This window comes from Zeus faber (genome assembly GCF_960531495.2).
Source record: "Zeus faber genome assembly, chromosome: 12".
Lineage (NCBI taxonomy): Eukaryota > Metazoa > Chordata > Actinopteri > Zeiformes > Zeidae > Zeus > Zeus faber.
The window spans coordinates 16,461,009-16,487,137 of record NC_137196.1 but is presented as its reverse complement, the minus strand read 5'-3'; the positions used below and the strand labels follow the sequence as shown (position 1 = coordinate 16,487,137).

Here is a 26,129-nt window from a genome sequence, read left to right as displayed (position 1 = left end):
GAAAGACAATTGAACATATTTGACACAGAAAGACACATACATCCCTGAAGCTCACAAAACACAGATACAGACGACATTTTAAAATACTCTGAAATGTATAAAATAACATACGTATGTCGATTTTGTAAATTCATAGGATACATTTTATATCAGTACTACCATGGGCAGATTCTTTAAGTCATCCTCCTACCCTTGATCTTGATGCTTGCTGAGGTCTTCTGGTCGCCACACACACAGCTGTAGTCTCCACTGTCTTCTGGAACCACGTTGCGGATCAGGAGTTCATTCACAGAGGTTTTCTGCTTCATCTGGTACTTCTCTCCAGACTTCAGGACCTGAGTCCCTTTCTTCCATTCCACAGAGACTCCAGGTTTAGAAAGCTCACAGTGCAGTGTAACGTTTCTCCCTTCTTCAGCCTCCTGGCTCTCCAACTTCTGGTCGAAGGTCGCTGGTATTGCTGTACAATTAATGTTGGATGATTTCAAAACAAAAATATTCAAGAAATATAACATTGAGTTTGTGCCACACAAGTCACTTGTGCCCCACAAGTCCTCTGAGGTACAAAATATTTCACACATTTACTATCTACCCTATTAGAGCAAATAAGACGAGACATAAATCCGTACCCTCAACTTTGACGGTTGCTGAAGTTGTACATTCCCCGCACACGCAGGAATATTCTCCGCTGTCTTCAACCTTCAGGTGCTTCACTTGAAGCTCACAAGAAGTGTCTCTCTGCTTTATCTCAAACTTTGCACCAGCTTGGAGAATCTCGGAGCCTTTCTTCCACTTAACGCTGGCCCCAGGTTTGGAGAACTCACAGCGAAGAGTAACACTCTCCCCTTCTTTGCTCTCTTGGTTTTTCAGCTGCTCTTTAAAAGTGGCAGGCAGGGCTGGAGGTAAATAAACACAACTATTGGGTTCTGATGAAGCAGACAAAACAACGAGAGGGATGGATGACGGCATTGATGATGATCCACTCGATTCCAACGGTTGGTTTTGGAATCCTAATTCCAACCCATATCCGGATTCCAACAGTTGGGTTGATTGGACAAGATGAACACTGTGGTGACGTTAAAGCCAAAACCAGAGTGAAACATCTCAAAACCATTAGACAGAATTACATCCTTTATTTAGTACACAAAGGATCACAGCAATGGCATATTTGTTCAAGCAGTGAGAAGTACCCTCACAACATTGGAAATTCAGAAATGAGACTCTCAGAACATCACCACAACCATTTCTGGCTCCTCATGAGAGATGTTCAAAACAAAATTGCAATCAACTTGATGGACATGCAAATCCAAATTGCAGTGAAATGGAGCTCAAAAGGTGGGCAAACACAACCTTTGTGAATATCCTCACAATGCAGAACAGACAATAAAGCTGACACATTGCTGCCAAGAGATAAACAAGAGACTCAAAACAGTTAACATGTTGAGGAATATACAACCCCCCCATTAACCATCCAGGGAGGAAAGGACTGTGACACGAAGCACACACAAAGCACACCGCAGGCTTGAAAATCAGCCTATGAAATGGGATGGCTCCGAATTTTCATGATTTTCCTTTTTTTCACTTTAGTAGAAAATAAGAAATAACCTAAGAAATGTGTAACTGTCACGTTAATAGGTTATGGTGCTATGAAAGTGTATGACCAAGCACAAGCAGTTTCAAAAAGTAAAGGAAAAATCTGAAAATTAAAAAGGGGTGCGGAACGTTTCTGTTTTGTTTTGTTTTTTAACTTGTCAACCTGGCTGTGTGTTGGCATAAGGCCTTGCCTTATCTCAGACCTCGCAATTTCATCATCTCAGAAGACAGAGAATAAGGGTTGATAGATATTAGGTGACTATAACAACCCACAAAAGCCATGCTCAAGTTCTTACCTTTGATGGTCACCTGTGCTGCACTCTTGGCGGTGCCCACGTCACAGGTGTAGACGTCGCTGTCTTTCTCTTCGAGCTGTTTGATGGTGAGCGTTAGGACACCTTGCTTCTGGGACGATTCATGGCGACCGCCGGCCCTTAACTCTGTGCTGCCTTTGTACCACGTCACCCTGGTTGGGGTTTGCGCCGTCTCACATTGCAAGGTTATGGTGGCCTTCTCTTCTGCTTGGCTGTCTTTCAGAGCTCTGGTGAACTTATGGACTGGCTCTGTGAAAAAGGAATACATTTGTGAGATTTATATGTAAATCTAAAGACCTGTTGCGCCTTGTTATCACGCCTTGTTATTTTATTTGCCGTTTATACCAAGCATTCTACTGCTGTCAAAGGTTGTGTCAAATTCATCTCAACCTCACCCTTGATCTCCAGCTTGGCCTTTGTGGTCGCTCCTCCGACAACCTCACAGCTGTACTCTCCCAGGTCCTGAGCGGTGACGTCGTGGACGGTCAGCTTCATGACCTTCTCCTCTTGGCTAATTTCATATTTCTGGCTCTTCCTGATGGCCTTCCCGTCTTTGAACCATTTTACCGTTGAGCTGACCTGCGCTACTTCACAGGTGAACACGGCATCTTCACCCGGACAGGCGGTGGCGTTCTGAAGTTCCTTCAACAGAGACAGAGCTTTACCTGCAACAAGGATTAATGGAATTACAAGCCTTGTTATTTCACCTTTGTTAATGCTTACTTTTATTGTTTAGTCCCCTGAAAATATTCAAGGCCTAACCCCAAATGCACACCAAGAGCGTCACATCAGTGTCAGGTCAACATCAACGTCAATGCTTCATATACGCTGCCATTTTAATCAGTGTTGCAATTCATACCGTATACTATGCATTGAGTGGCTTGCGTCATGCCTAGACCCCTCGTGTTTTTTTATGTCTCGGCTCTATTTTTCTGAGTTGCACAAGTACTGTAAATTCCCATAGAGGTCTTTCCAAAATATGTATTTAGTGAAAATATGTTATTACCAAGCCTGGTATTCATCGACCACATAAAAAATCACTGATGTGTGGTCCTAACGTGGATTACTGAGTTAAATTCACAAACTAATACATTTTCCACCACAACAAATTAAACCTCATTTATGTAAAGATTATCATTCCATTATAAATATTATCAGGAAAATCAATGTCATGCAGAGGAATACACACTATATTTTCGGCAAAACAGAGGACAATGGAAGGGGAGACGGAGAACACAAAGGGGGACGATCTCCTTGCTGCTTGGAGTCAACTATGTGTGGGCTCTAGTCCAACTGACAATAGATTATTGTCGTAGAGGAATCTGGAAATGTATTTATAAGGTATTATTTTAGTCAAATGTACACAAATATATCCATTGCATGTTTTTCTTCATTTAATAATCAAACAACAAATAAAGGATAACAAAAAATAATCAGAAGACACTTTATTACAGAAAAGGCTAAATAAATACACACATATATTGATGTGTATATATATATATATATATATATATATATATATAAATATATATACATAAACATATTTAGTTTATACATTGTGAAAATGCATCCTCCTCCTCTGGTTAATGGGATGAACCCACCGCTGCCTTCTCCTTCAGACCCAAGGAGAATAACCTGCACCGCCTTCCTCCTGTTAATAGCCGCAATGTGTATAGAATACTCATTACTCATTCCAGCAATAAAATGTGTCGTATTAAAGCCAGAAGCTGCTGTGTGAAATATAAACAATAAACGCTAAACTCACCAACTAATCCAACTACATTAATAAACAAACAACCCCAAATGCGAATGAAATGAAAAGCAAAGGGTTGAAAATGAAAGCAAGAGATTGACTTACCCATTAAAGGTTGATACATTCCACAATTTGTAGTTTCAGTGATACAAAGTCTGGAGAGTGCCGCTCTCGGTAAGGCGTCGTAGACGGAATGAAGATGCACCCGGCGTGAATTGACAAATCGACAAACCGCTGATGTGACGCTTTTGGTGTGAACCGGGGGGGGTTACACAAAGTGACGGTGCTCACCTTCAACCGCTAACGTCGTCTTGGAGCTCAGGTCTTTGATGTTAAAGACCACTTCTCCAGCGTCAGAAGGGCTGACGTCCTTGATGGTCAGTGTGTACTTGCGTCCTTTGCTGGAAACACTGAAGCGCCCTCCATTTGTAACATTTTTTCCATTGAGGATCCACAAGCACTCATCCGTGCTCTCCCGAGAAAGGATGCACTCGAAGCTGCAAGTCTCTCCTTCGTTCACCTCGGCCGACTTCAGGTATTTGGTGATGCCAATGGCGATTTCTAGTTGAAAAACAAAGACCGTAAGCTTAGTTCTGTAATATTACTTTAAAGAACTTTGGTATGTACAGTCGAATGTAGAACAAATATTTCGATATTCACCTCTTACAGTGACCTTGGACCTGGAAACCTCGGTTCCGAGGTCGCAGCTGTACTCTCCTGCGTCTTCCTTGGTGGTGTCCTTGATGATCAGTCCTAAGGACTTGCCAGTGTGAAGGAGTTCGTACTTAGCGCCGGCCTTCAGAGCCGTGCCGTCTTTCCTCCAGACGGGAGATACCCTGGGCTTGGAAGCCTCACACGCCAGGGTGATCATGCCCTTCTCCTCACCAACCACATCGTCCAGAGACTTGAGGAACACTGCAAGTTTCTCTGTGGACCAATTAAGAAAGTTGAGTATGTTTTTTCACATTTTGTTACTTACTTATCAAAATGCAATCAATGTGATCTTTATTACATAATAACGCACACATTTTGCAATAAACGTCTTGAATACAATATGTTATAAGTTTTGCCACATTTTGTAAGAACCTATTACGTAATGTGGTGGTTATTACAGGGTTATTACAATCCCACAATATGTAATAACCACTGTATTATACAATAGGTAATTAGAAAATGTGTCAAAACATATGATATATTGCGTTCAAGATGTTTATTACTAAATGTGGGTGTTATTTCATAATAAAGGCCAAATTTATCACGCTTTGGCAAGTTGCATGCAGCATTAGTATGGATTTTAGAAGGCTGTAGTCATTGTATAACATTTTTATCACTTTATTTAATCAAAGAAACACATGAATTGGAGCAGGACTAACATTTTAAATGGTAATGGAATAGACCAATCTATTTTTGAAATACCTAACGACGTACCGTACTGGCAATGTTGGCTCGACCTAGCTCTTACCGTTGACCTTCAGGGTGGCTGACTCTTTGACCTTGCGCACTTTAAAAGTGATGGTGCCTCCATCCTGTGGCGCCAGGTTCTTCAGCGTGAGCGTGTGCGTTTTCCCGTCGTGGCTGATGGAGTTCACCTCGTTGGTGCACAGAAGCTTGTCATTCAGAAGCCACTGAGCTTCTTCATCTGCATAGTTCACATCGCAGGTGAACGCGGCGTTGCTGTCCTCATCGACCTCCAAGTCCCCCAGGTGCTTGGTGATCTTAATGTCCCGTACTGAGAGGAGAAACAAGGGCGAGAGTTTTGCTGCGTTTTTTTTATAATGACGACTCTAAATCAACCAACGGTTCAAACGTGATCTGCACCTTCGACGGTGAGCGAGCCTTTGGTCTCCGCGGCGGCGGAGCGACAGCGGTACTCTCCGCTGTCCTCCCCACTCAGCTTCTGGATCGTCAGCTGAGCCTTGGCGGCGTCCTGCCTCATGCCGTACTTGTCCGACACCGCCAGGGGGGTTTGACCTTTGAACCAGTTTACCGACTCTTTGGGAGGAGCAGAAAACCTGCAGCTCAGTGTGGCCGAGCCTTTCTCTTTGGCCGTCACGTCCTTGATGGGCTCCACGACCTCAAGGGGGCGCTCTACGTGTGAATAACAACAGTGTGTGTTTAAATAATTTCCAGCATGCCAATTAAATTAACATTAACCTGTTACTATGTTCTTATTTTACCTTTGACAGTGAGTTGGGCCAGAGATTTGCTCTTGCCCGCGGTGAACTGCACGGGTCCAGTCATGGAGGCCTTGGTCTTCTTGAAGGTGAGACGGTGCAAGGTGCCTTCTTTCTCCATCTCCACATCGGCGCTCTCCTGCAGGGCGACGCCGCTCAGCGTCCATATCGGAGGCTTCACCAGCTCCATGCTGATTTCGACCTCGAAGACGGCGGCAAAAGGCTCCGTCACCTCCACCGCGCTGAGCTCCCGCACGATACTGATGGACTGCTCTGAGGAGGGAAGCGGAGGGAGTCGAATTGAGTCCCTGGATGTGAATGGGGATATTTCAGTTCATAAATAGTAAATCAGGGCATGACGACAACCGGATTTTGGCGATTGTCAACCATCTTGCGCAGTCTCATTGACTCATTGTCAACCAGAATGCCGTCTTTGTATGGATACACCAATTTATTTATTTATCTATTGATCTTACTCATTATAAAATCCTAAAGATTCAGCAACCAGTCTTTGTTCGCTGAACAACTAACCATCGTTATGGTTGGGCCCTGTTAATATCATTATCAATCATTGTATGCAGATTTATTCAGAATATTAAGAATTAAGTACATTATTTCAGATAGATAGATAGATAGACAGACAGACAGACAGACAGACAGACAGACAGACAGACAGACAGACAGACAGTCAGACAGACAGACAGATAGATAGATAGACAGACAGATTGATAGATAGATAGATACCTCATTGATTATGGCTTTGATGGCGTAGTCTTTACAAACGTTGTTAAAGGCCGTAAAGATATTTATGATGCAATTTTTACAAATAGACCATCAGGCTATCACCATAGCAACCGTAGCAACCACAGCTCTGTGACATCTTCCACCCGTTACCTTCCACCAGCAGTTTACAGGACGTCTTGTCGTCCGCGGCGTCGCAGGTGTACGTGTCTTCGTCGCCAGAGCCCACGTCATTGATGTTGAGCTTTCGGTAAATGTCTTCGCTTTTGATCTCATACTTCTTTCCAGCTTTGAGCTCCGTCTTGCTCTTGAACCACCGGACCTTGGCGCTGGCTCGGGACACTTGGCACTCAAGGTGACCGCGATGTTTATACATCGCTATCTTATCCCTGAGTCTCTTCACAAACTTGACGGGCAGCTCTACATTAACAACAACACCTCATCAGTGCACGTCACTGTGTAATGCCAACTAATATGGAAGCAACTTAGCACGGTAGTATCCATGATGGGCTGACAAATAGTAGCAGCATGTTCTGCAAAGCCCTGGCCAAAGCCTCCCGTCTAACCTCTGGTTACAAATAATTGCTATTTTCTCACATACGGAAGACACATTTACTGAAGCAGTATTAAGGAAAGTGGTATAATTATAAAATCAAATTGGATGTATATCAAAATATGCATCAAGAGAAACTTGTGCACGGCAAAGAAAGTTGTTAACTCTAAATTAGTGTAAAATGCGTGTTTGTTTGCACTATTTACTAATTTCCTCTGCGCTTTCAAAGGACACCTTCATTCTGTAATACACATTTTGATACAGGAGGAGAATACAAAGCGATCAAACCATTCAGCTCACCAAGATCGCCCGCAAGATGAAAATCAGATTACATTTGTAATTTGAAATGTTAAAGGCCTAACAAATGATAATGACCTTTGCCTAACACACTATTCAACTTAACACACCTTTAATTGAATGAGATCCAAGGAACCTAACACTCCGCTTAGAGTTCTAGGCGAGGCTTATCTGACAGAACATTCACAGAGTGAAAGGAAACTTCTTTAAAGTCTCCATTTTATTCATGTGACATGATGTCACTCTCCGCTCAGACAGCTTCAGTACCAAATAATAGAGTTGAACAACTAACAAGCAAACTCTTCTGTAGCCCAAAGAGTTCAAGGTTGGATTTTCCGTGAACACCAGTGCACAGGGGGGTTAAACAGCACGACCACAAGGAGCCCGGGAGAAATCTATGAAGAGTCCCAGTAAAGAACCACAACTAATGTAAACATAGAAAACATCAGACTTATGTTGTATCGGCCATCAAGTCTCAATGAGGCATAAAAGCATTTAAAAGTATTTAAATGCAGGAAGCAACTGGATTATGTATTTCACTTCAGGAAATCGGCCAGATTGTAATGTTTGTGTGAATTATTGATCCAGGAAGGCCATAATCCTATTTGATATATCATTATAATTACAGCTGTGGAGCAACAATCAGTGAATTTTTGATTGTTCCAATTACATTACATTTCATTTAGCAGACAGCAATTAGAGTTAATCCTTATGCGACCTGCATCTAAACTTTACGTTAAATAATAATTACCTCACCAATAAGATGTTATGTTAAAATACTATATTATGTTATTTTATGTTCACTTGTTGTGTTGCTATATCATGTTTTATTGAGTAAAAAAAAAAAATCTGCTATTTTATGCAAAGATGCCATTTGTATGATACGAAGCAAGCAGACATACCTTTCACTTTTAGTTTTGCAGTAGTAGAGGCTTTCTCAGCTGTGAATTTAATCTCCCCCATGTCTTCTGGAGTCACCAATTTAAACAGCAGGACATACGTTCTACCTAAGGGCAAAAGAAAATAGAGCAAAAGTATATCTCAAGGACAGTACAGTATATGTATTGAAATGTTTTCTTTATTCTTCTTATTTTGTGTGACCTCACCCTCTTGTCTCATCTTAATGTTCTCCCCGACCTTGAGCTTGCTGTTTCCTTTGAACCACTGGCAGTCCACCTCGTCATGCGAAATTTCACATACAAACGAGGCGCTCTCTTTCTCCATCACCTCCACATCCTCCAGCTTCTTAACAATCTTAATATCTCTGGCTGCAGGGATAATATCAAAATAATAATCAGTAATAATAATAATAATAATAATATTAGTAATAATAATGTAAAATCTCCTTCACAATGTAGGTAATGACTAGGATAATTACAGTTCATTTCTTTCGTAATGACATTGTTCAAATGAATACAAATTACCATGGACAGTAAGTTTGGCTGATGTGTTATCATCGGTAGTGCGACAGATGTAGGTGCCTTGATCTCCAGGGGTGCATTTATGGATGAGCAGGCTGCGCTTGCAGCCATGGGAATAGATACCAAGGCTCTTTCCTGGTTTCAGTTCCGTGTCACCCTGTGAAAGTGTGGCTATTCAGCATTACTGCATTTCCTGCATGCTTATTTCTTATTATGATCTGGAAGTATCTGCCATGCTATCTCTCTCCAGAGATACTGCATACAGTATATTCACAGGAGACAGCTTATGATTCCTCACCTTGAACCACTTAACGTCCGCATTTGTTCTAGACACTTCACACTCAAACGTGACCTTCTCCTTCTCAGGCACACTGAGATCCATAATAGGCTTCGAGATCATAGCAGCCAGCTCTGTGAAGGCAACACTTATTGGTCAACAACACAAGTTCCATAAGACCAGAAACTAACAAAATTGGTTGAACGGATTATTGCCAAATAGCCAATTAAACCTGCAACGATTAGTTTGCCAGAGGTATGGACGCCTTCTGCTTGGAAAGTGATTGTTCCAGCGTCCTCCATCTTGAGCTGGGAGATTGTAAGGGCGTGCTTCTTTCCCAGAGCTGTGATAAGGCAGTTGGGCCCCTTCTTGATCTTGGCCCCATCCCTGGTCCAGGAGCCTTCGACATCAGGCTGGCTGAGCTCAACTTCCAAAGTGACAGTCTCCGTCTCATGAGCCTTGGTTTCCCCCAGTCCCTTCACTACGTTTGTCTTTCTCACTAAAATAAAAGAGGATGTTATTAGCTGCGTCTTAGAAACAAAAGAGAAATTCAAATAGTAATCAATCTTACTCTCTACAGTGAGCTTGGCCTGGGTCTTGTCGTCCAGAGTTTCGCAGGTGTAGAGTCCACGGTCGGCGTAAGTCACAGCCTTGAAGTACAGGGTCTGCTTGGCTCCGTCAACCCGAACCTCCATGTTGCCTGTGGGCTGCAGCACTATGCCGTTCTTCATCCACCTGACCTCCGCCGATAGCTTACTAAGCTCCACCTCAAGCTTCACCTCGCGCTGCTCCTCCACGTTCAGGTTCTCTAACTTCTTCTTAAAAGTCACAGGAACTTCTGGGAGGGGTGCAGAATTTGAAAGATATTTAATTGTTCACAAAAGTAAATTTTTGTTTCCCACAATTCCATTCATGTCCTTACGTTGCACTTGCAGGGTAGCTCTGCAGCCCTTGCCCTCTGCGTCCATGCTGATTTCTCCAGCATCCTCCTGGGTGACAGCGGTGATGGTGAGAGAGTGGCTGGTGCCCCCTTGCTCGATCTTATACTTGGGCCCAGACATGAGGGGTATATTGTTGTGGAACCATTTGACGATGACATCTGCTGGAGTGACGGTGCACTTAAAAATGGCGTCTTTGCCGTCCACTGCAGCGATATTGTTCAGTTTGGCTGTGAGCCTCACTTGTCTGGGTGCTGAAAGGAAGAAAAAACACCAGATGATTGGGAAATGTTTAAAGAATATTGAGGGTCTTACAGGAACATCGTGTTGATGTCTCGGTCTTGTCTTGGTCTCGTCTTGGATAGTAAAACATTGGGCCTCAGTCACACAACATGGTATGGCGGTGTGATCAATATTTAAGGTACTGTATGTCTGATTGAGGAACATGGTATGATGTGAGAGAGAAAGTGCTTCTTCACAGGCCGTGAAAAATGTTCCCTGAGAGTGCCATAAACTTCTTCTTGATTCCTTTGACCATGGCTAAGTCTGCATGCTTTTTATAGTGGTAACAAGACGTCTACCTATGCCAATTAACAGGAACGAGTATCCAGTTTGGGAACAACATATACACTGGTTACCAGATGACGGAATACAAAATAGAGGAACTGTGTTTTATGAATCCTACATTGGTTGCGTAGGCTATTTTGTGACTAAGGCCCGTTGTGCCTGTGTTAACCCTATTACAGACATAACGTTTAGAGAAAGATTTTGTTACCCTTTGTGGTGACCTGAGCAGAGGTCTTGTCAGTGCTACATTCGCAGATGTATTCTCCCTCATCCTCTTTAGTCAAGGCGCTCACAGTAAGAATGCGCTTTGCGCCTTCTGTGCTGACAATCATCCTTCCACCAGGCTTGATCTCATGACCGTTGTGGCGCCAGAGAACATCTCCCGATGCTCGGTTTAGCTCACACACCAGGCTGAGCGTGCCTCCCAACTCCATTGCAATGGACTTCAAAGGTAGCGCAAACTTCAAAGGTGAATCTAAATGGAGACAGTTACTCAGATTATCTGAAGACATGAAGCTAGAGGATATGGGTGATACAGTTTATTCCTGTAAGGCTTATAAATGCTCAATATATGAAATACTGGGATACTAACCTTTGACCTGGACTTTGAACTCCAGCTTGTCATCAGTGGTATGACAGGCGTATGTTCCGCTGTCTTTGGCTTCAGTGGATTTGACTATTAGTGTTCGAGAAAGGCCATCTTTCTTCATTTCATATTTGCTGCCTTCCTTCAGCTGCACTCCATCCCTAAACCACCTCACAGTGGCGCTCTCTGTGGTCAGCTCCAGAGTCAAAACTATCTTCTCATTTGCTTGGACGATGCATGAGTCTTTCACAGACTTCCTCTGGAATTTTGCAGCTGGATCTGCCACAGGGGTAAGAATAGCTGTAAAGCATTGAAGGGTGAGGATGCCAGTCATGGCGGGCGTTTTGGGGACACTTTACCTGCCGTCTGAAGCCTAAACACCAGCTTTTCTCCTCCTGCCTCACAGGTGTACTCTCCAGCATCCTTCTTCTCCACACTGTCTATCACCAGCTGACGGCTCTTTCCCTTTGAATCTGTATGGACTGTCTTGCTGGAGGTGAGCAGCTTGCCATCCTTGTACCATTTCACCTCCATCTTAATGTCAGACACCTCACAGCTCAGAGTGGCTTTCTGGGAGAGAGTAGCTTTCACCTCCTTTTGAACTGACTCCTTGTTAGAGAATACTGGCTGGGCGTCTGTTGGGTAAATAGTCGAACCACATCATATTTATTTAACTATTAAATTGGATATTTACAAAATATATTTAAGATGTGTCAAAGGAAAGCATTATTATTCACAATATTAACATAAAAATAACATTTTATGTAAATATTGTGAATAATAATGCTTTCCTTTGACACATCTGACTGTTTCTACTGTGTACGGTTATTGCATTACCGATAAATGGTTAAAAAGTTAGTTTTATGAAAACACATCAAAATATTATACAAAGCAACATCTGTAAATAATCTATTTGAAATAGTTTCAAAAAGGTGTATTATAGTCTATCAGTTAAAAAGAGCAATTATTGTTTGAATCCAGCCTCTGCATCAGTTACTCTGTACAAAATGAACCCAAACCCAACAGCCAACTGATCAAACAAAGACAACAACAGGGGGCCGATGACAGGATTCAAAGAAGTAGAACAAATGTAACAAGTTAACGTCGAGCTAACCATTTAGACACCCTTGAGAAATTAACAATGCGATAAAATCAAATGTAACATACAAAATAGTCCTTAATGTACAAATGTCTACATTCTCACAAACAGCAGACGCCACCTTCTTCCTACCTGCAACATGTAATTTAAAGACCAGTTTTTCAGTTCCAGATTCACAGGTGTATGCTCCAGCATCCTTCTTCGTCACACTGTCAATCAGCAGCTGTCGACTCTTTCCCTTTGACTCAGTATGGACTATCCTGGTGGAGGTGATCAGCTTGCCATCCTTGTACCATTTCACCTCTGTCTTGATGTCAGACACCTCGCAGCTGAGAGTGGCTTCCTGGGAGAGGGTAGCTTTCACTTCCTTCTGGACAGAGTCCGTGTTGGAGAAGGCCGACTTGACTTGGGCGTCTGTAGCTTTCACCTCCTTCTGGACAGAGTCCTTGTGGAAGGAGCCCGACTTGACTTGGGTGTCTGTAGTCTCCACCTCCTTCTGGACGGAATCCTTGTTGGAGATGCCCGACTTGACTTGGGTGTCTGTAGCTTTCACCTCCTTCTGGACAGAGTCCTTGGCGGAGATGCTCGACTTGACTTTGGTGTCTGTAGCTTTCACTTCCTTCTGGCCGGAATCCTTGGTGGTGATGCCCAACTTGACTTGGGGGTCTGTAGCTTTTACCTCCTTCTGGACGGAGTCCTTGGTGGAGGTAAAAGCCTTGACTTGGGTGTCTGTAGTTTTCACCTCCTTATGAGCGGAATCTTTGTTGGAGAAGGCCGACTTGACTTGGGTGTCTGTAGCTTTCACATCTTTCTGGACAGAGTCCTGGGTGGGGATGCCCGACTTGATTTTGGTGTCTGTAGTTTTCATGTCCTTCTGGCCGGAATCCTTGGTGGTGATGCCCAACTTGACTTGGGTGTCTGTAGCTTTCACCTCCTTCTGGACGGAGTCCTTGGTGGAGGTGACAGACTTGACTTGGGTGTCTGTAGTTTTCACCTCCTTCCGCATGGAATCTTTGTTGGAGAAGGCTGACCTGACTTGGGTGTCTGTAGCTTTCATGTCCTTCTGGACAGAGTCCTGGGTGGGGATGCCCAACTTGATTTTGGTGTCTGTAGTTTTCATGTCCTTCTGGCTGGAATCCTTGGTGGAGATGCCCAACTTGACTTGGTTGTCGCTAGCTTTCACCTCCCTCTGGACAGAGTCCTTGGTGGAGATGCCTGACTTGACTTGGGTGTCTGTAGTTTTCACCTCCTTCTGGACAGAATCCTTGTTGGAGAAGGCCGACTTGACTTGGGTGGCTGTAGTGTTCACCTCCTTCTGGATGGAATCCTTGGTGGAGATGCCCAACTTGATTTGGGTGTCTGTAGCTTTCACCTCCTTCTGGACAGAGTCCTTGGTGGAGATGCCTGACTTGACTTGGGTGTCTGTAGTTTTCACCTCCTTCTGGACGAAATCCTTGTTGGAGAAGGCCGACTTGACTTGGGTGTCTGTAGTGTTCACCTCCTTCTGGACGGAATCCTTGGTGGAGATGGCCGACTTGACTTGGGTGTCTGTAGCTTTCACCTCCTTCTGGACGGAATCCTTGGTGGAGATGCCAGACTTGACTTGGGTGTCTGTAGAAGTTTTTAATGTAAGGGTGTGGGAGCATTATGATACCTTTAGTTAGATGCTTTGAGACATCATCAAACAACAAACAGGAATAGATTCCCCTTTAAGTAGCAAAGTGCACTAAGTTGAAATATCACTAGGTCAGCCAGCAAGTTCAACATCCAACCATCAAAGTACATCAAAAAATCAAAGCAAAGCAAATACTGTGCATCAAATGCAGACGTGTAATAAAACCAACAAGCAACCACAAATATGGACCCATCTGGACCACACAGCAACATTGCAGCCGACATACATTGTCTGTACCTTCAAAATGGATCTCTTAATTTACATATAGTACATTTCTGGGGGGGTTCTCTTCCATTCCACTCCAGAGCCACTGAAGTTGCCATGCACCAAATATGCACAATCTGACTTGAGACGAACTCCACAGATTGAAGGAGACAAAAGACAATGACCCCTGAGCCTATTTAAAATGTACAAACAACCACACACAGGGGCACATCTGAACTAGACAACAACATTGCAAATGCAGACAATAGTGTCAGGGAAACATTGAATGTCCCCTCAAAATGGTCCTCTTCTGTTAAATGCATACATATTTCTAAGGCTTTTTTCCCCTCAATTCCACCCCAAATCCTTTAAAGCTTCCAAGCTCCAAGCAACTTAAAGACAAGTAAATACAGACATTTAAAATGTACAAACAACCACAAACAGTGGCACACCTGGACTAGACAACAACATAGCAAATGCAGACAATTGCGTCAGGGAAACATTGAATTTATCCTCAAAATGATCGTCTTCTGTTAAATACACACATATTTCTTTGCCCCCCCCCCCTTCAATTCCACTCCAAATCCTCTAAAGTTGTCACACACCACATAAGCACAATCTTTTTTGAACAAAACATGGACATGAAAGATGATAACCCCCTTACCTGCTACCTGTAACTTAAAGACCATTTTTTCAGTTCCAGCTTCACAGGTGTATTCTCCAGCATCCTTCTTCTCCACACTATCAATCAGGAGCTGACGACTCTTTCCCTTTGACTCAGTATGGACTGTCCTGCTGGAGGTGAGCAGCTTGCCGTCCTTGTACCATTTCACCTCGGTCTTGCTGTCAGACACCTCGCAGCTCAGAGTGGCTTTCTGGGAGACAGTAGCTTTCACCTCCTTCTGGACGGAGTCCTTGTTGGAGAAGGCCGACTTGACTTGGCTGTCTGTAGAAATAAATTGTGGGTAAGTGTGTTGTAATAAAGGCTAATTCTACTGAGATAGAGCAAAATGGTAGATATATCTTACCTGCCACCTGTAACTTATACACTAGTTTCTCAGTTCCAGCTTCACAGGTGTACTCTCCACTGTCAGTCTTCTGAACCTTTTCAATCACCAGCTGGCGAGTCTTGCCTTTTGTCTCAGCGTAGACTGTCTTGCTGGAGGTGAGCAGCTTGCCGTCCTTGTACCATTTCACCTCCGTCTTGGTGTCCGACACCTCGCAGCTGAGAGTGGCTTTCTGGGAGAGAGAAGCTTTCACCACCTTCTGGATGGAATCCTTGTTGGAGAAGGCTGACAGAGCCTCTAAGGAAGACATTGTTGAGGAGCACATGGAGAACAATCATGTCAGCACTTGAGAACAAATCGATCCTCAAATAATATTCTTTAACCCTCTGGCAAAACTTGTCTCTATAAAAACAGCACCAAGAGCTGACCTGATTTCAGATGAACAACATTATTGTATGGCAGTACGTTTATTAGTCCTACCTGATACATATATCTTGAAGACCAGCTTCTCTCCGCCAGCTTCACAGGTGTACTCTCCACCATCCGTCTTCTCAACTTTTTCAATCACCAGCTGGCAAGTGTTGCCTTTTGTCTCAGAGTAGATAGTCTTGCTGGAGATGAGCAGCTTACCATCCTTGTACCATTTCACCGCCGTCTTGGTGTCAGACACCTCACAGCTCAGAGTGGCTTTCTGGGAGAGAGTGGCTTTCACCTCCTTCTGGACCAATGACTTGTTGGAGAAGGCAGCTTGGGCCGCTTGGGTTTCTGTAATAAAAACAGTTTTTGTTAAAATGTTGTTGAAATGTTCTTTGAAGCTCCAGTAAGAAAAGCCTCACCTTTGATCTTGACCTGGAATGTGATTCTGTCCCTGGCAGTTTCGCAGGAGTATTGTCCTTCATCGCCTTTTTTAGCATTTTTGATAACCAGCCTCCTCTGAGTGCCTTTAGAGATAATAGTGGTTCTTTGGTCTTCGGTAACCTCTGTTTGCTCTTTCTTCCACACGACAACTCCGCTGGCTGAAGACACCTCGCAGGTCAGTTCGAGGTCCCCTGTCAGGGCCAGGGCCAGTCCCATTGGACCTCGAGGCTTGTTGATGAACTTTACAGGTCCATCTTAGAGAAACAGAGATCATCAATAAAGCAGGATAAATTGTCACTTAGGCTATGGGCCAGGAGACACCTATTTACTAACACCATTGCCGTGGGACAGCAAGGGGTACCCACCACTGCAATCCTCCATGACTTCACAGCTGAGGCTAAATAAACCTGTTCAACCCACTTCTTCTGTGTAATTTAGCATTTTCAATCAAGGTCGTGCATGAAGAAGAAGATACACTTGATTGATCCCTGTTGCGAACTTTGTCCTCTGCATTTTACCATCCTAACTAGGAAAAGTGGGGAGCCATAGCACAGCACCCGGGGACCAACTCCAGCTCTACAGCCGATGTCTTAGTCAGGGGCATTTGCAAGAGCATCTAACCCTAACATACATTTATAAGTCTTCTAAGATGGGAAGAAACCAGAACGTGAACATGGGAGATCATGCAAACTATACACAGAAAGTTGTGGAGTTTCTGTTCCAACCCGAACCGCCTTACAGTGAGGCAGCAGTGCACTGAACCCCGAGCCACCGGGGCACCGCGCAGGAGCTTTTGTTTGACAACTGTCTTTCTCATTCACTAAATTGTGGCGGCCCCCTGGGCCGTGGAGGTACAGCAGGTGGGCCGCGAGAGGCACAGTCTCAGAACAGAGGACACTGCCTTTGTTTTCTCCACGATTTTGAAACCACATTATATATACTTTTATATCCTTTTTTTTAATCATTCAAATTTGGCTGGGTGGTTTTTCTGTGGTGTGACAACCTCAGAACACATTTATTTTTGCTTTAGAGGGACTTTAAGTTTGGGAATGGCTGCGCTAAAATTTGATGTTTGGGGGATTTGTTGTTGTAACCCTAACCCTAACCCTACTAGAGTTGATAACGTGATGACAGAGAGCTCTTTCCTCTGTCTGATGGATCAGAGCACCTGCTCGCAGCCATCAGTGTGGCTCCGGTTTCAGTGTGTCACGTAACGCCTGAGAGGCTGTCTGCACTTTGAGGCCTCAAAATCTCAGCATTGAGAAGGAATAGCATTTGAGAAGAGCTTTGCTTTGCATTCCAATGGCAGTGCTGCATATTCTGTATTGAAGGAATACATTGAATTTGGATGTGTAAATTTACTTTATATTTGGTTTTACCTTTAAGGGCGAGTTGCAGGGACATTCTATCACTGTCCAAAAGGCACTCATAGATGCCAACGTCGTCCTCCGTAACGTTGTGAACCATCAGGATCCTCTTGCGGTCTGTGATCACATATTCGTACTTTTTCCCTACTTTTACCTCCTTTCCATTTCGCATCCAAACAACCTGGAGACCCATAAAGAAAAAAGGAATAACAGGAAAATATCGCAGAAGAGAAAAAACAAACAAAACGTTTTTTTCCCACATCTCAATTACACACCTTTGCATCGTAATCGGACACCTCGGTTGTCAGCTGAGCGGTGGATTCAGTGTTGCAGGTCACCACCTCCATCTGCCCTGACTTGCTGATGAACCTGACAGGTGGAGCTGCAAATAGAGGCGTCAAAACCATTATTTTATTAGAGGTTCACTCTAATAATGCCCCCAAGTTATTCTACAGTAAACATTCAACCCCCCGAGGAGGTATGAACTAATAGTTAATAATAATAATAATAATAATAATAATATCCTTTATTTGTACCGTACCTTTCATAGATAACAGATAAAGCGGTTTACATGAGTAGAAGCCAACCAAACAGTATAACAATTATTATAATTAGTGCAACAACAACAACAACAACAACAACAACAACAACAACAACAACAATAATAACAATAATAATAATAATAATAATAATAATAATAATAATAGCCTTTATTTGTATAACAATATTCACAGAAAACATTCAACTCAATGTGCTCTCATAGTAGAAGTAGCAGTAGTACTGTAAGTAAATACTATACTTAATTTCTGTTTTGGGTCATCAATGTTTTGGACAGTCCAAAACCGACATTGAAGGATCATGATCATTCCTTAGCAAATTATTTTCAATCATTCTTTCTCTTGAATTATTAGAGAATTGGTCAGAGTAGTCTTCAATTGCTCCAAGCAATTCTCAAATAATCCTCAAAGCACTCCTAACAATTGTTTAGGGCCCTTTTCAACAGTTAACCATGTGAAAAACATAATTTCAAACTGCGGATATTTAAGTCTGAGTGAGGTGCCTACCCTTCACACTTAGGATGCAACTGGTCTCCGAGCCACCTCCCACAAATTTGACCTGAGCTCCGTTCAGCTCCTTGGTCACCACCCGGATGACCAACGTGTGCGTGTTCTTGGAGCGGGTGATGAGGTAGTCAGCTCCGCTGCGGAGCATGCGGCCGTTCAGGGACCAGAAGCCGGAGCAAACCGTGGACAGTTCCACGGAGATGGAGGCCTCCTCCCCGGTGATGGCGGTGAAGTCACTGAGGCCCTTCTTCAATTCTGCTGTGGGCTCTTAAGGAGATGATCAAAAAACTCAATGTGAGGGGAAAAAACACACCAAACACTCAATGTGGTCACATATTTATGCATTAAAGGCCTTACCTAGGTAGAAGCTTCCAGGCACCTCTAGGTGGGGGCTCTGGCCAAAGTCGTTAACGGCAGAAATGCGAAACTGGTAGCTGGCCTCCTCTGTGAAGTTGCAGACGGTGGTCTCGGTGGAGACGATGGTTTCCATGACGTTGCATCTCTGCCAGGTCTGGGCACCCACCTTCCTCCTCTCAACCACGTAGCCCTTGATGGGCACAGGGCGGTCGCTGTCAGGGGGGGACCACTGCAGGGTAATGGAGGAGTCGGTCTTGCTCTGCACCACGGCATCGACTGGGGGATCTGGAGGATGCTTCCTTGCAGCTAAAGGAAAAATTTAATAATTTGTTATTCTTTTTTACGTATTTATTCTTCCATCTCTGATCCACATTATATAAAATATTATATATATATATGTATATATATATATATATATATATATTTTTTTTTATATATATATATATTTTTTTATAATATTTTATATATATATATATACTTTTTTTTTTTCATTATTTTCTTTATAATATTTTATATAATCTTGATCAGAGATGGATAATTCCGGGTTGGGAAAGCGAAAGTCCTGCTACTAATTTGACTACACAGTCTACATTAATATGGTGAACACAGAAACAAGGTTTTTGGAAATAATAAGAAATTATCAGGGAACTGCAGATCATCATCTTGCATAGCCTGTAATTCCACGCTACTTTCATTGTCAGCAGGATTAGTGGGTGTATATTCCAGACTGCAAATGGCTGCAATTACAGAAACCGCAGCCGTCTGACCCTCACCGGAAACGGAGAACCGAGTGGAGGTCTTGCAGTCTCCGGCCACGAAGGCCACTTCTCCCGAATCGTTCACCTGGCAGTCTCTGATGGTGAGCGTGTACTGTCTGAGCACGCAGGCGATGGACACACGGGAATCCTGCTTCAGCTTCTCGCCGTTGCGTGTCCAGTAGGCGTCCGGGCAGGGGTGCTCCAGCTCCACGCAGAAGATGACGGTGTCGCTGATTGGGACCACCGTCCTCCGTGGAAGCTTCTTGGTGATGTTGCCTGGTAAAGAAAATATATAGAAAGGGATTGAATTGGTAAATAAATAGTGGCCTTCCAGATTTCCACCAGCCGCCACTGAATTTTTGTTGCAGAACTATTAGTGTAATTACGTTACTATCTATATTATTTAATATCGATAGATAGATGGATACATCAATTGTTGTGCTGAGAATTAGGCCAATCACACAGAGATTTTTCCAGATGTTTGTTAGTTTAAAAAAATTACTTGAATAGGTTTGCTAAGAATTTTTCCACCCACTTCCCAAAGCTCAATTTTATAGTTATTCAAAAAGAAGATTGAACCAAAAAGTCAAGCATTCCTAATGATTCAACCATGAACAGAATTACAGAACAACATATTACATAAGAAATATGCTATGGGAAATTCCCCGAGACCGGAGATGAAATTGACTCCACTTTCACTATGTGAGCTCTCAGCAGCCTTTCAAAGCTGTCACATATTGTGAATACTGTATAGCGTATGGAGGCGAGGGCATCCATACAGAACCAGTCCACGGCTCATCCCTACCCAGAACGGTGAGCTCGGCCACGGTGCGGCTGCCCTCCTTCATCTCACAGATGTAGACGGCGTCGTCGTTGGTGGTGACGTTGTGGATGGTCAGGAGGCGCAGGGTTCCCTCCTCCTCCATGCGGTACTTGGTGCTCTGCTCCAGACGTGTTTCCTCCATGAACCAGTTGGTCTGTGTGGCCTGAACGGGAACCTCGCACATCAGCATGGCCGACTCCTTCTCCTGGACCTCCACGTCCTGCAGCTTCCTCCTGAACGGCACTTTGGGCTCTGGCACAACGGGGCGGTCACTGGTTAACCAAAGATGTCCATATACACACATATACTGTATGTACATGTACCATAGCATGTCCATGACACCAACTTATATGATGTGTAAGTGTTTCAATTTAAATTGATTTAAATTGTATTTGTATTATACTGTAGGCCTTGGCCAAATTGACAAAATCTGATAATAAATTAAAAAAACATTTGCCATGTGTATATAGATATGTTTATATATATATATTTATATATAAATATGTTTCTTAATAATTATTATATGTTGTATGTAAATATGTAGATTTAGAGTGGTAACGAAAGTTATTTCCCCCTGGGACTATTAAAATATTTCTGATTCTGATAAATGAATAAATATTTGGGTAGTAATATCATGCAATTTCACATGGCATTTATAAATTATTGTTATTGGGTGTCCAAGCAAGCGGTCAGCCCAGCCGGCTTCAGGTAGCAGGAGTTAAAATATCTCACACTGTAACTTGAGTTGGGGAAGATGACGCTTGGGTTGTTTAAATCATGCCATGTATTAACAATAAAGTAAAACTAACATTTGCCTGGAAAGTCGGGAATCTTCTCATTTCGTCTTGGCACAAACACATACAAAATTATGTCAAGAAAATATCAGGTTCCACAAACTGACTAAGCACTGACTATAGCATAGGAAAGCCATGTGAAATATAGTATTGCATCAAAATGGGGCCGTGGCTTGTAATCTACTCATAGGAAAAAACGAAATGAGTTGGCCAAATTAATTCCATTCATTAGTATCTAAAATCAAAACATATTCATGCATTGTAGAGAGAGAAATGATCGCTTTGCAGTTATGTTTCATCGTCAAATGTTAATTATCTAACAAAATGTCTCTTGCATGTGTGTTAAAAGTTATAGGTCTGCTTTGCAGGCAGCGCTCAGTGGCCTTTCCCAGGGGTGTTTATGGAGATCTGAGATCATGAAATGTTCTAATGTTGCCGGGAGCACACACAAGGTGTAAAGGGCAGCGTCAAGTGCCTACCATTGGAAAGACAAATTATGTTATCAAATTATATATATATAAATATGTATTATGTATATATATATGTATATATATATATATATATATATATATTATATTAGGTATACAAATAATGTATTATGTGTTATCTTGCAGCAACAGCAAGACAGCACACGGACCGCAAATCCTTCACCATCGAATGGAGAGAATTGCTTTATACCTACATGTTCATGGTACTTGGCCAAACAGGACCTTAGGAGAAATTCACCAGAACATCGGTGCTGTAGTGGGTTTGGCTAGTGAGTGACCATCATAGCATTTGCAAACTACTCATCACCGGCAGAAAATAGACGAAACACAACACCCCCCTTCCCAAGTCCGCCAACGTTCAACCTTGCGACGGAAAGCGACGCACTTGTTAAGGGGGCAGACTTGAGCAATGTTTTGTTGGATTTTAAGTCGGATTCGTTGCCAAACATTGTCATACATCTTGAAAGGGACACCTTTTCTTTGCTCAGGATTTAAAGCTGCCTTGTGGGAGATGTCACCTCAGGTGCCATAGTGGTAAATTCATGCCCTTCAAGTTCAAAAACAAAACAATATGACCTCCCCCATTCATTGCGGCACTTTCCTACCGTTCTACTTCGGGCCTAGAATCCTGTGAGGGGTTAATATTGGTCCAACTTTTGTGAATATGTTTTAGAAAGGAAGGGAGTTTCCACAAAACAACCAACTGCGTTGGGCTGATATTGGTTGGGGAGAAAAGAGCTTACAGTTTCTTCTCACAGTATGATTCTACGCAAGAACTTGAACTTGAACTTGAATATTACGCCAAAGATCTTAGTGAATACCACTTCAAGGCACCTATGATACATTTGCCAAATAATGGTGCATAAATGGTCATTACACTCACACATAACACGCAAATCATGCGTATCATGATTCCTTGGGGATTTTAAGGAATAGGCTGTCAGTTAAGCTCCATGTGAGATGGTTTGTGAAAACAGACTACACGGAAAAATGCCAATCGAATCCCTCACCAGTTCTTAACGATTCAGCCAGGCCGATTCAAGGGAAAACTCACCTTTGACGATCACCAACACAGCACTGTAGGTCTGGCCAGCCATATTGGTTGCATTGCAGGTGTAGAAGCCGTTGTCGCTCTGTTTGCAGTAGAGGATCTTGAGGATGAAGTTCTCCGCCTGGTCCTCGTAGATGACGTGCCTACGGCCCTCGCTGATGTTCGATCCGTCCTTCCTCCAGGTGATGTGGGGCTTGGGGTGACCCGTCACGAAGCAGCTGAGCTTGGCGTGCTTCCCCTCCGTCACCGTGCAGGTGCGAGTGAACACGCCTTTGGGGAGCTTGGCCAGCGCCGAGGCTCTCAGTTTGCCGTCCAGGGTCAGGACGCTCAAGCCATCCCTGATGCTGGTTGCGGTGGAGGAGGAAATTGAGGGGCTGCTGTCTTCGTGGCGATAGATGGAGATGTCCTTCTTCATCTCCTCCTTGCGCTTCTGGAGGTGAGCGAGCAGGGAGGTGTTCTTGTCCGCTCCGAGGTGGCAGGAATCCTGAGTGTCCACTGCGAGGGCCGCGGCGGTCTGCGCCCGGCCCGCCGAGTTCTGCGCCCTGCAGGTGTAGGTGCCGCTGTCCAGGTTGCGTACGCTTTGGATCCTCAAGGAGCTGCTGTCGTTGTCCGAGACGATCCTGATGCGGTTGCTCTCCCCCAGGTAGCGGCCGTCCTTCTCCCAGTCGAAGTTGGCGTCGGGATATGCGACCACCCGGCAGTGGAACAGCACGTCGTTTCCCAGGCCCACGCGAGCGGAGGTGGGCTTCATCGTGAACACTGGAGCCCTCTGCACCATCTCCGTCGGAAGGCCCACTTTGAGGGTGACCGCGGCGTAAGCCTCCCCGACGTTGTTTTTGGCCCGGCACATGTACTGGCCGCTGTCGTCCAGCGTTAGGTCATAGATGGTGAGCCGGTACACGTCCCCATCCTCCACCGTCTTGAAACGGCCTCCGGACGTCAGCCTGAGCTTCTCTTTCTCCCAGGTGATCAGCGGGGTGGGGTTGCCCACGATGGTGCAGCTGAGTGTGGCATCCTTACCCACACACACCGAGTACGCCTTTGGCCGGGTGAGGAACCTGGGAGCCCCTCCAAACAGGTTCTGATCCATTATGTTTTTCCGTTATCTGCGTTCAAAGTAAACATCAATAGATTGGAATGGGGAGAGTGCCATGGTAATGTAAGTAAAAAACAAACATTTTGCCATCCAGGATTAATAAAAGTTTATAGTTTCAAACACGTTTTCGTAAGTTTTCAAAATATTGCTGATGAAAACATTTGGAATACTTTGGACTTTTGCTTCGGACTTATCCAATACCTGAGCAGGGCTGGGCAATATAGACAAAATATTTTTTCCAAATACCTCAATATCGATCATTTCACTTATTGGTACTCCTGGCGTTTTCATAAGATATTTCCCCACGATAAATATTTGAGCTGCAATCATATCGAAACTAGAACCAAGCAGGTATAGGCATTGGTTAGAACAGTGTATGAAGTTCAGAAAATGTCTTTACTTTACTTATAATGCTGCCCGAGTCACGATATCCCAGACGATATCTAGTCGCACATCTTGATATCAATGTTATCTTGATATATCGACCAGCCCCTGCTTATAGGTGTTCAACGGTATCGTGTGTGTCATTCTAATTTCTGGATACCAACAAAATGTGACAAAAGCTCTATAGATAAATGTATCTATGGACAGAGTAAACTGGGTAACTTACTTACTAGGTTAAAAAAATCAATACAATGCAATTCAACTTTTTACATTTCCGAATCAATTTGCAAATTGTAATATCAATAATTTGTTTGGAAGTTGTGCTTGGATAAAATACCACCATACTCACAAATAAATATACATTTCTAATTTGAATATTAGACAGAAATTGGTTTGATGGTTTACTGAAAAGGTGGTAGCAATGCTCATGATGTGTTGGATGTCCATATCGATCTTGAATCGAATCGTGAGCCTTTGTGTCGAAATTGAATTGGAAATCGAAATGATTATCGAGATCCTGGAATCAACACCCAGCCCTACCCTGTCATTTATTATGACATTTGACACGTTTTGTTGTTTTTCAACCTGTAACGCCAGTTGGAAAAAAGGGGGAAAAATATTGGTGTTTTTTTTTTTTGTCATATTGTATACAATCGCAAAACAATTAATAGTTATATCATATGATCATAGCAATGGTTAAAAAAATCGGCGTTAATGAAATTGCCAAACTGAAGAAGAAAGCTTCAAAACCCCTGAGACAACTGACATCCTCCAGTGGCTGCGAACACCCTGTGAGAGTGCGCATAAATTCCATCTCCACAGTAGACACCAAGTCTGGGGCCCCCAATCCTCACCTGGCCCCAAGCCAAGCTGCACCGCGAGGCCCACCATATCCAACAGGTAGACTCCCGCACATCCCGCCAAAGCGAGGCCTTAATGACACGCAATAAATGCATTTCCCCATAACAAGGTCAAATGGGGGAAGAGCCTTTCAAACGATGACATTTTGCCAACTTTGTCACCTCAGTGCTTCTGAACCGCCTTGTCCCAAAATAACCTCAGCTGTCCGACCCCGTCTCTGTCCATGGCCATTTGTAGAAGCGGGGCCAGATAGCCGCTTGAAATACACTCATTTACATAGCAACGATTGTCACAAAATAAAAACATAACCCCGCAATTCCCTACTCCTCATTGGTCATCGTGTACGTTTTTTTAATCGGGTAATTACATTTTCCAACGTTAAGTTCTATTTGTTTACCTTGAGTCTTCAGACACACTCCAGGAGGTAGACCTGTGGTCAATCGATGTACTAATACATCTCCAGAAGTATGTTCAAATAACCCAAAGATAATAATCCAGCGGGCTAGTCAATGATCCTCTCTTAAATTCCACAACAACAAAAAAAAAGAGAAAGATTTTAAATATCCTCAGATGAGTGTATATCCAGAGTGGTGGCACATCCCCCCCAGTCGCCCTACACGCAGGACTTCATGATGGCACCGAGCTGACGCGCCGATTTGGGCCCAGCCTCTTTTCCGACTTTCCAAAATAGCCTTGTCATGAGATAGAGCCTGGTGCTGGTGAAGAGGGGATGGAAAGCAGACCCACCCCACCCTGACACATCCCAGGCACGGGGCTATAGCTCCGACTGATCTGTGATTATAATGATCATCAGCGGTATTTTAATTACCTCCTTCAGACAAAATGGTTTCCTAACTGGAGTCCAGGCAATTTATCCTCATATCCAAGGTCTAATAGGTCATAACTTGACCTAGACAATAAACAAGCACTGTCAATTATTCTCTATTCATATTTTAAAGTGAATATCTGAGTTTTTGTTTAAAAGAAAATCCCATTTTTAATATTCATCCCATATGTATTTATCTTGGGCTT

At 43.5% G+C, this 26,129-nt stretch overlaps 1 protein-coding gene across 13 annotated transcripts in view; it reads right to left on the bottom strand.

Moving 5' to 3' along the window:
* obscnb (obscurin, cytoskeletal calmodulin and titin-interacting RhoGEF b) overlaps positions 1–25,685 on the bottom strand; it is a 64,903-nt gene extending 39,218 nt beyond the window's left edge. For 10 of the 13 annotated variants that reach the window (XM_080011519.1, XM_080011528.1, XM_080011529.1 and 7 more), the window contains exons 1-32: positions 25,495–25,685; positions 22,760–23,862; positions 20,406–20,675; positions 19,616–19,876; positions 18,843–19,148; positions 18,486–18,752; positions 17,697–17,803; positions 17,434–17,602; positions 16,033–16,308; positions 15,677–15,961; positions 15,218–15,493; positions 14,854–15,135; positions 11,571–11,846; positions 11,218–11,490; positions 10,834–11,100; positions 10,043–10,312; positions 9,692–9,958; positions 9,353–9,619; positions 9,142–9,254; positions 8,847–9,000; positions 8,529–8,690; positions 8,325–8,429; positions 6,726–6,992; positions 5,835–6,104; positions 5,476–5,745; positions 5,120–5,386; positions 4,318–4,584; positions 3,949–4,218; positions 2,300–2,569; positions 1,887–2,153; positions 627–893; positions 191–457 (exon numbers count right to left, since the gene is read on the bottom strand). In XM_080011519.1, the coding sequence (XP_079867645.1) occupies positions 191–457; positions 627–893; positions 1,887–2,153; positions 2,300–2,569; positions 3,949–4,218; positions 4,318–4,584; positions 5,120–5,386; positions 5,476–5,745; positions 5,835–6,104; positions 6,726–6,992; positions 8,325–8,429; positions 8,529–8,690; positions 8,847–9,000; positions 9,142–9,254; positions 9,353–9,619; positions 9,692–9,958; positions 10,043–10,312; positions 10,834–11,100; positions 11,218–11,490; positions 11,571–11,846; positions 14,854–15,135; positions 15,218–15,493; positions 15,677–15,961; positions 16,033–16,308; positions 17,434–17,602; positions 17,697–17,803; positions 18,486–18,752; positions 18,843–19,148; positions 19,616–19,876; positions 20,406–20,675; positions 22,760–23,846 (8,422 nt within the window). In that variant the 5' untranslated portion in view covers positions 23,847–23,862; positions 25,495–25,685. The remainder of the gene's footprint in view (positions 1–190; positions 458–626; positions 894–1,886; positions 2,154–2,299; positions 2,570–3,948; positions 4,219–4,317; positions 4,585–5,119; positions 5,387–5,475; positions 5,746–5,834; positions 6,105–6,725; positions 6,993–8,324; positions 8,430–8,528; positions 8,691–8,846; positions 9,001–9,141; positions 9,255–9,352; positions 9,620–9,691; positions 9,959–10,042; positions 10,313–10,833; positions 11,101–11,217; positions 11,491–11,570; positions 11,847–14,853; positions 15,136–15,217; positions 15,494–15,676; positions 15,962–16,032; positions 16,309–17,433; positions 17,603–17,696; positions 17,804–18,485; positions 18,753–18,842; positions 19,149–19,615; positions 19,877–20,405; positions 20,676–22,759; positions 23,863–25,494) is intronic. The other 3 variants (XM_080011520.1, XM_080011523.1, XM_080011525.1) reach the window with 2 other exon arrangements.
* Between the last annotated feature and the right edge of the window lie 444 nt (positions 25,686–26,129).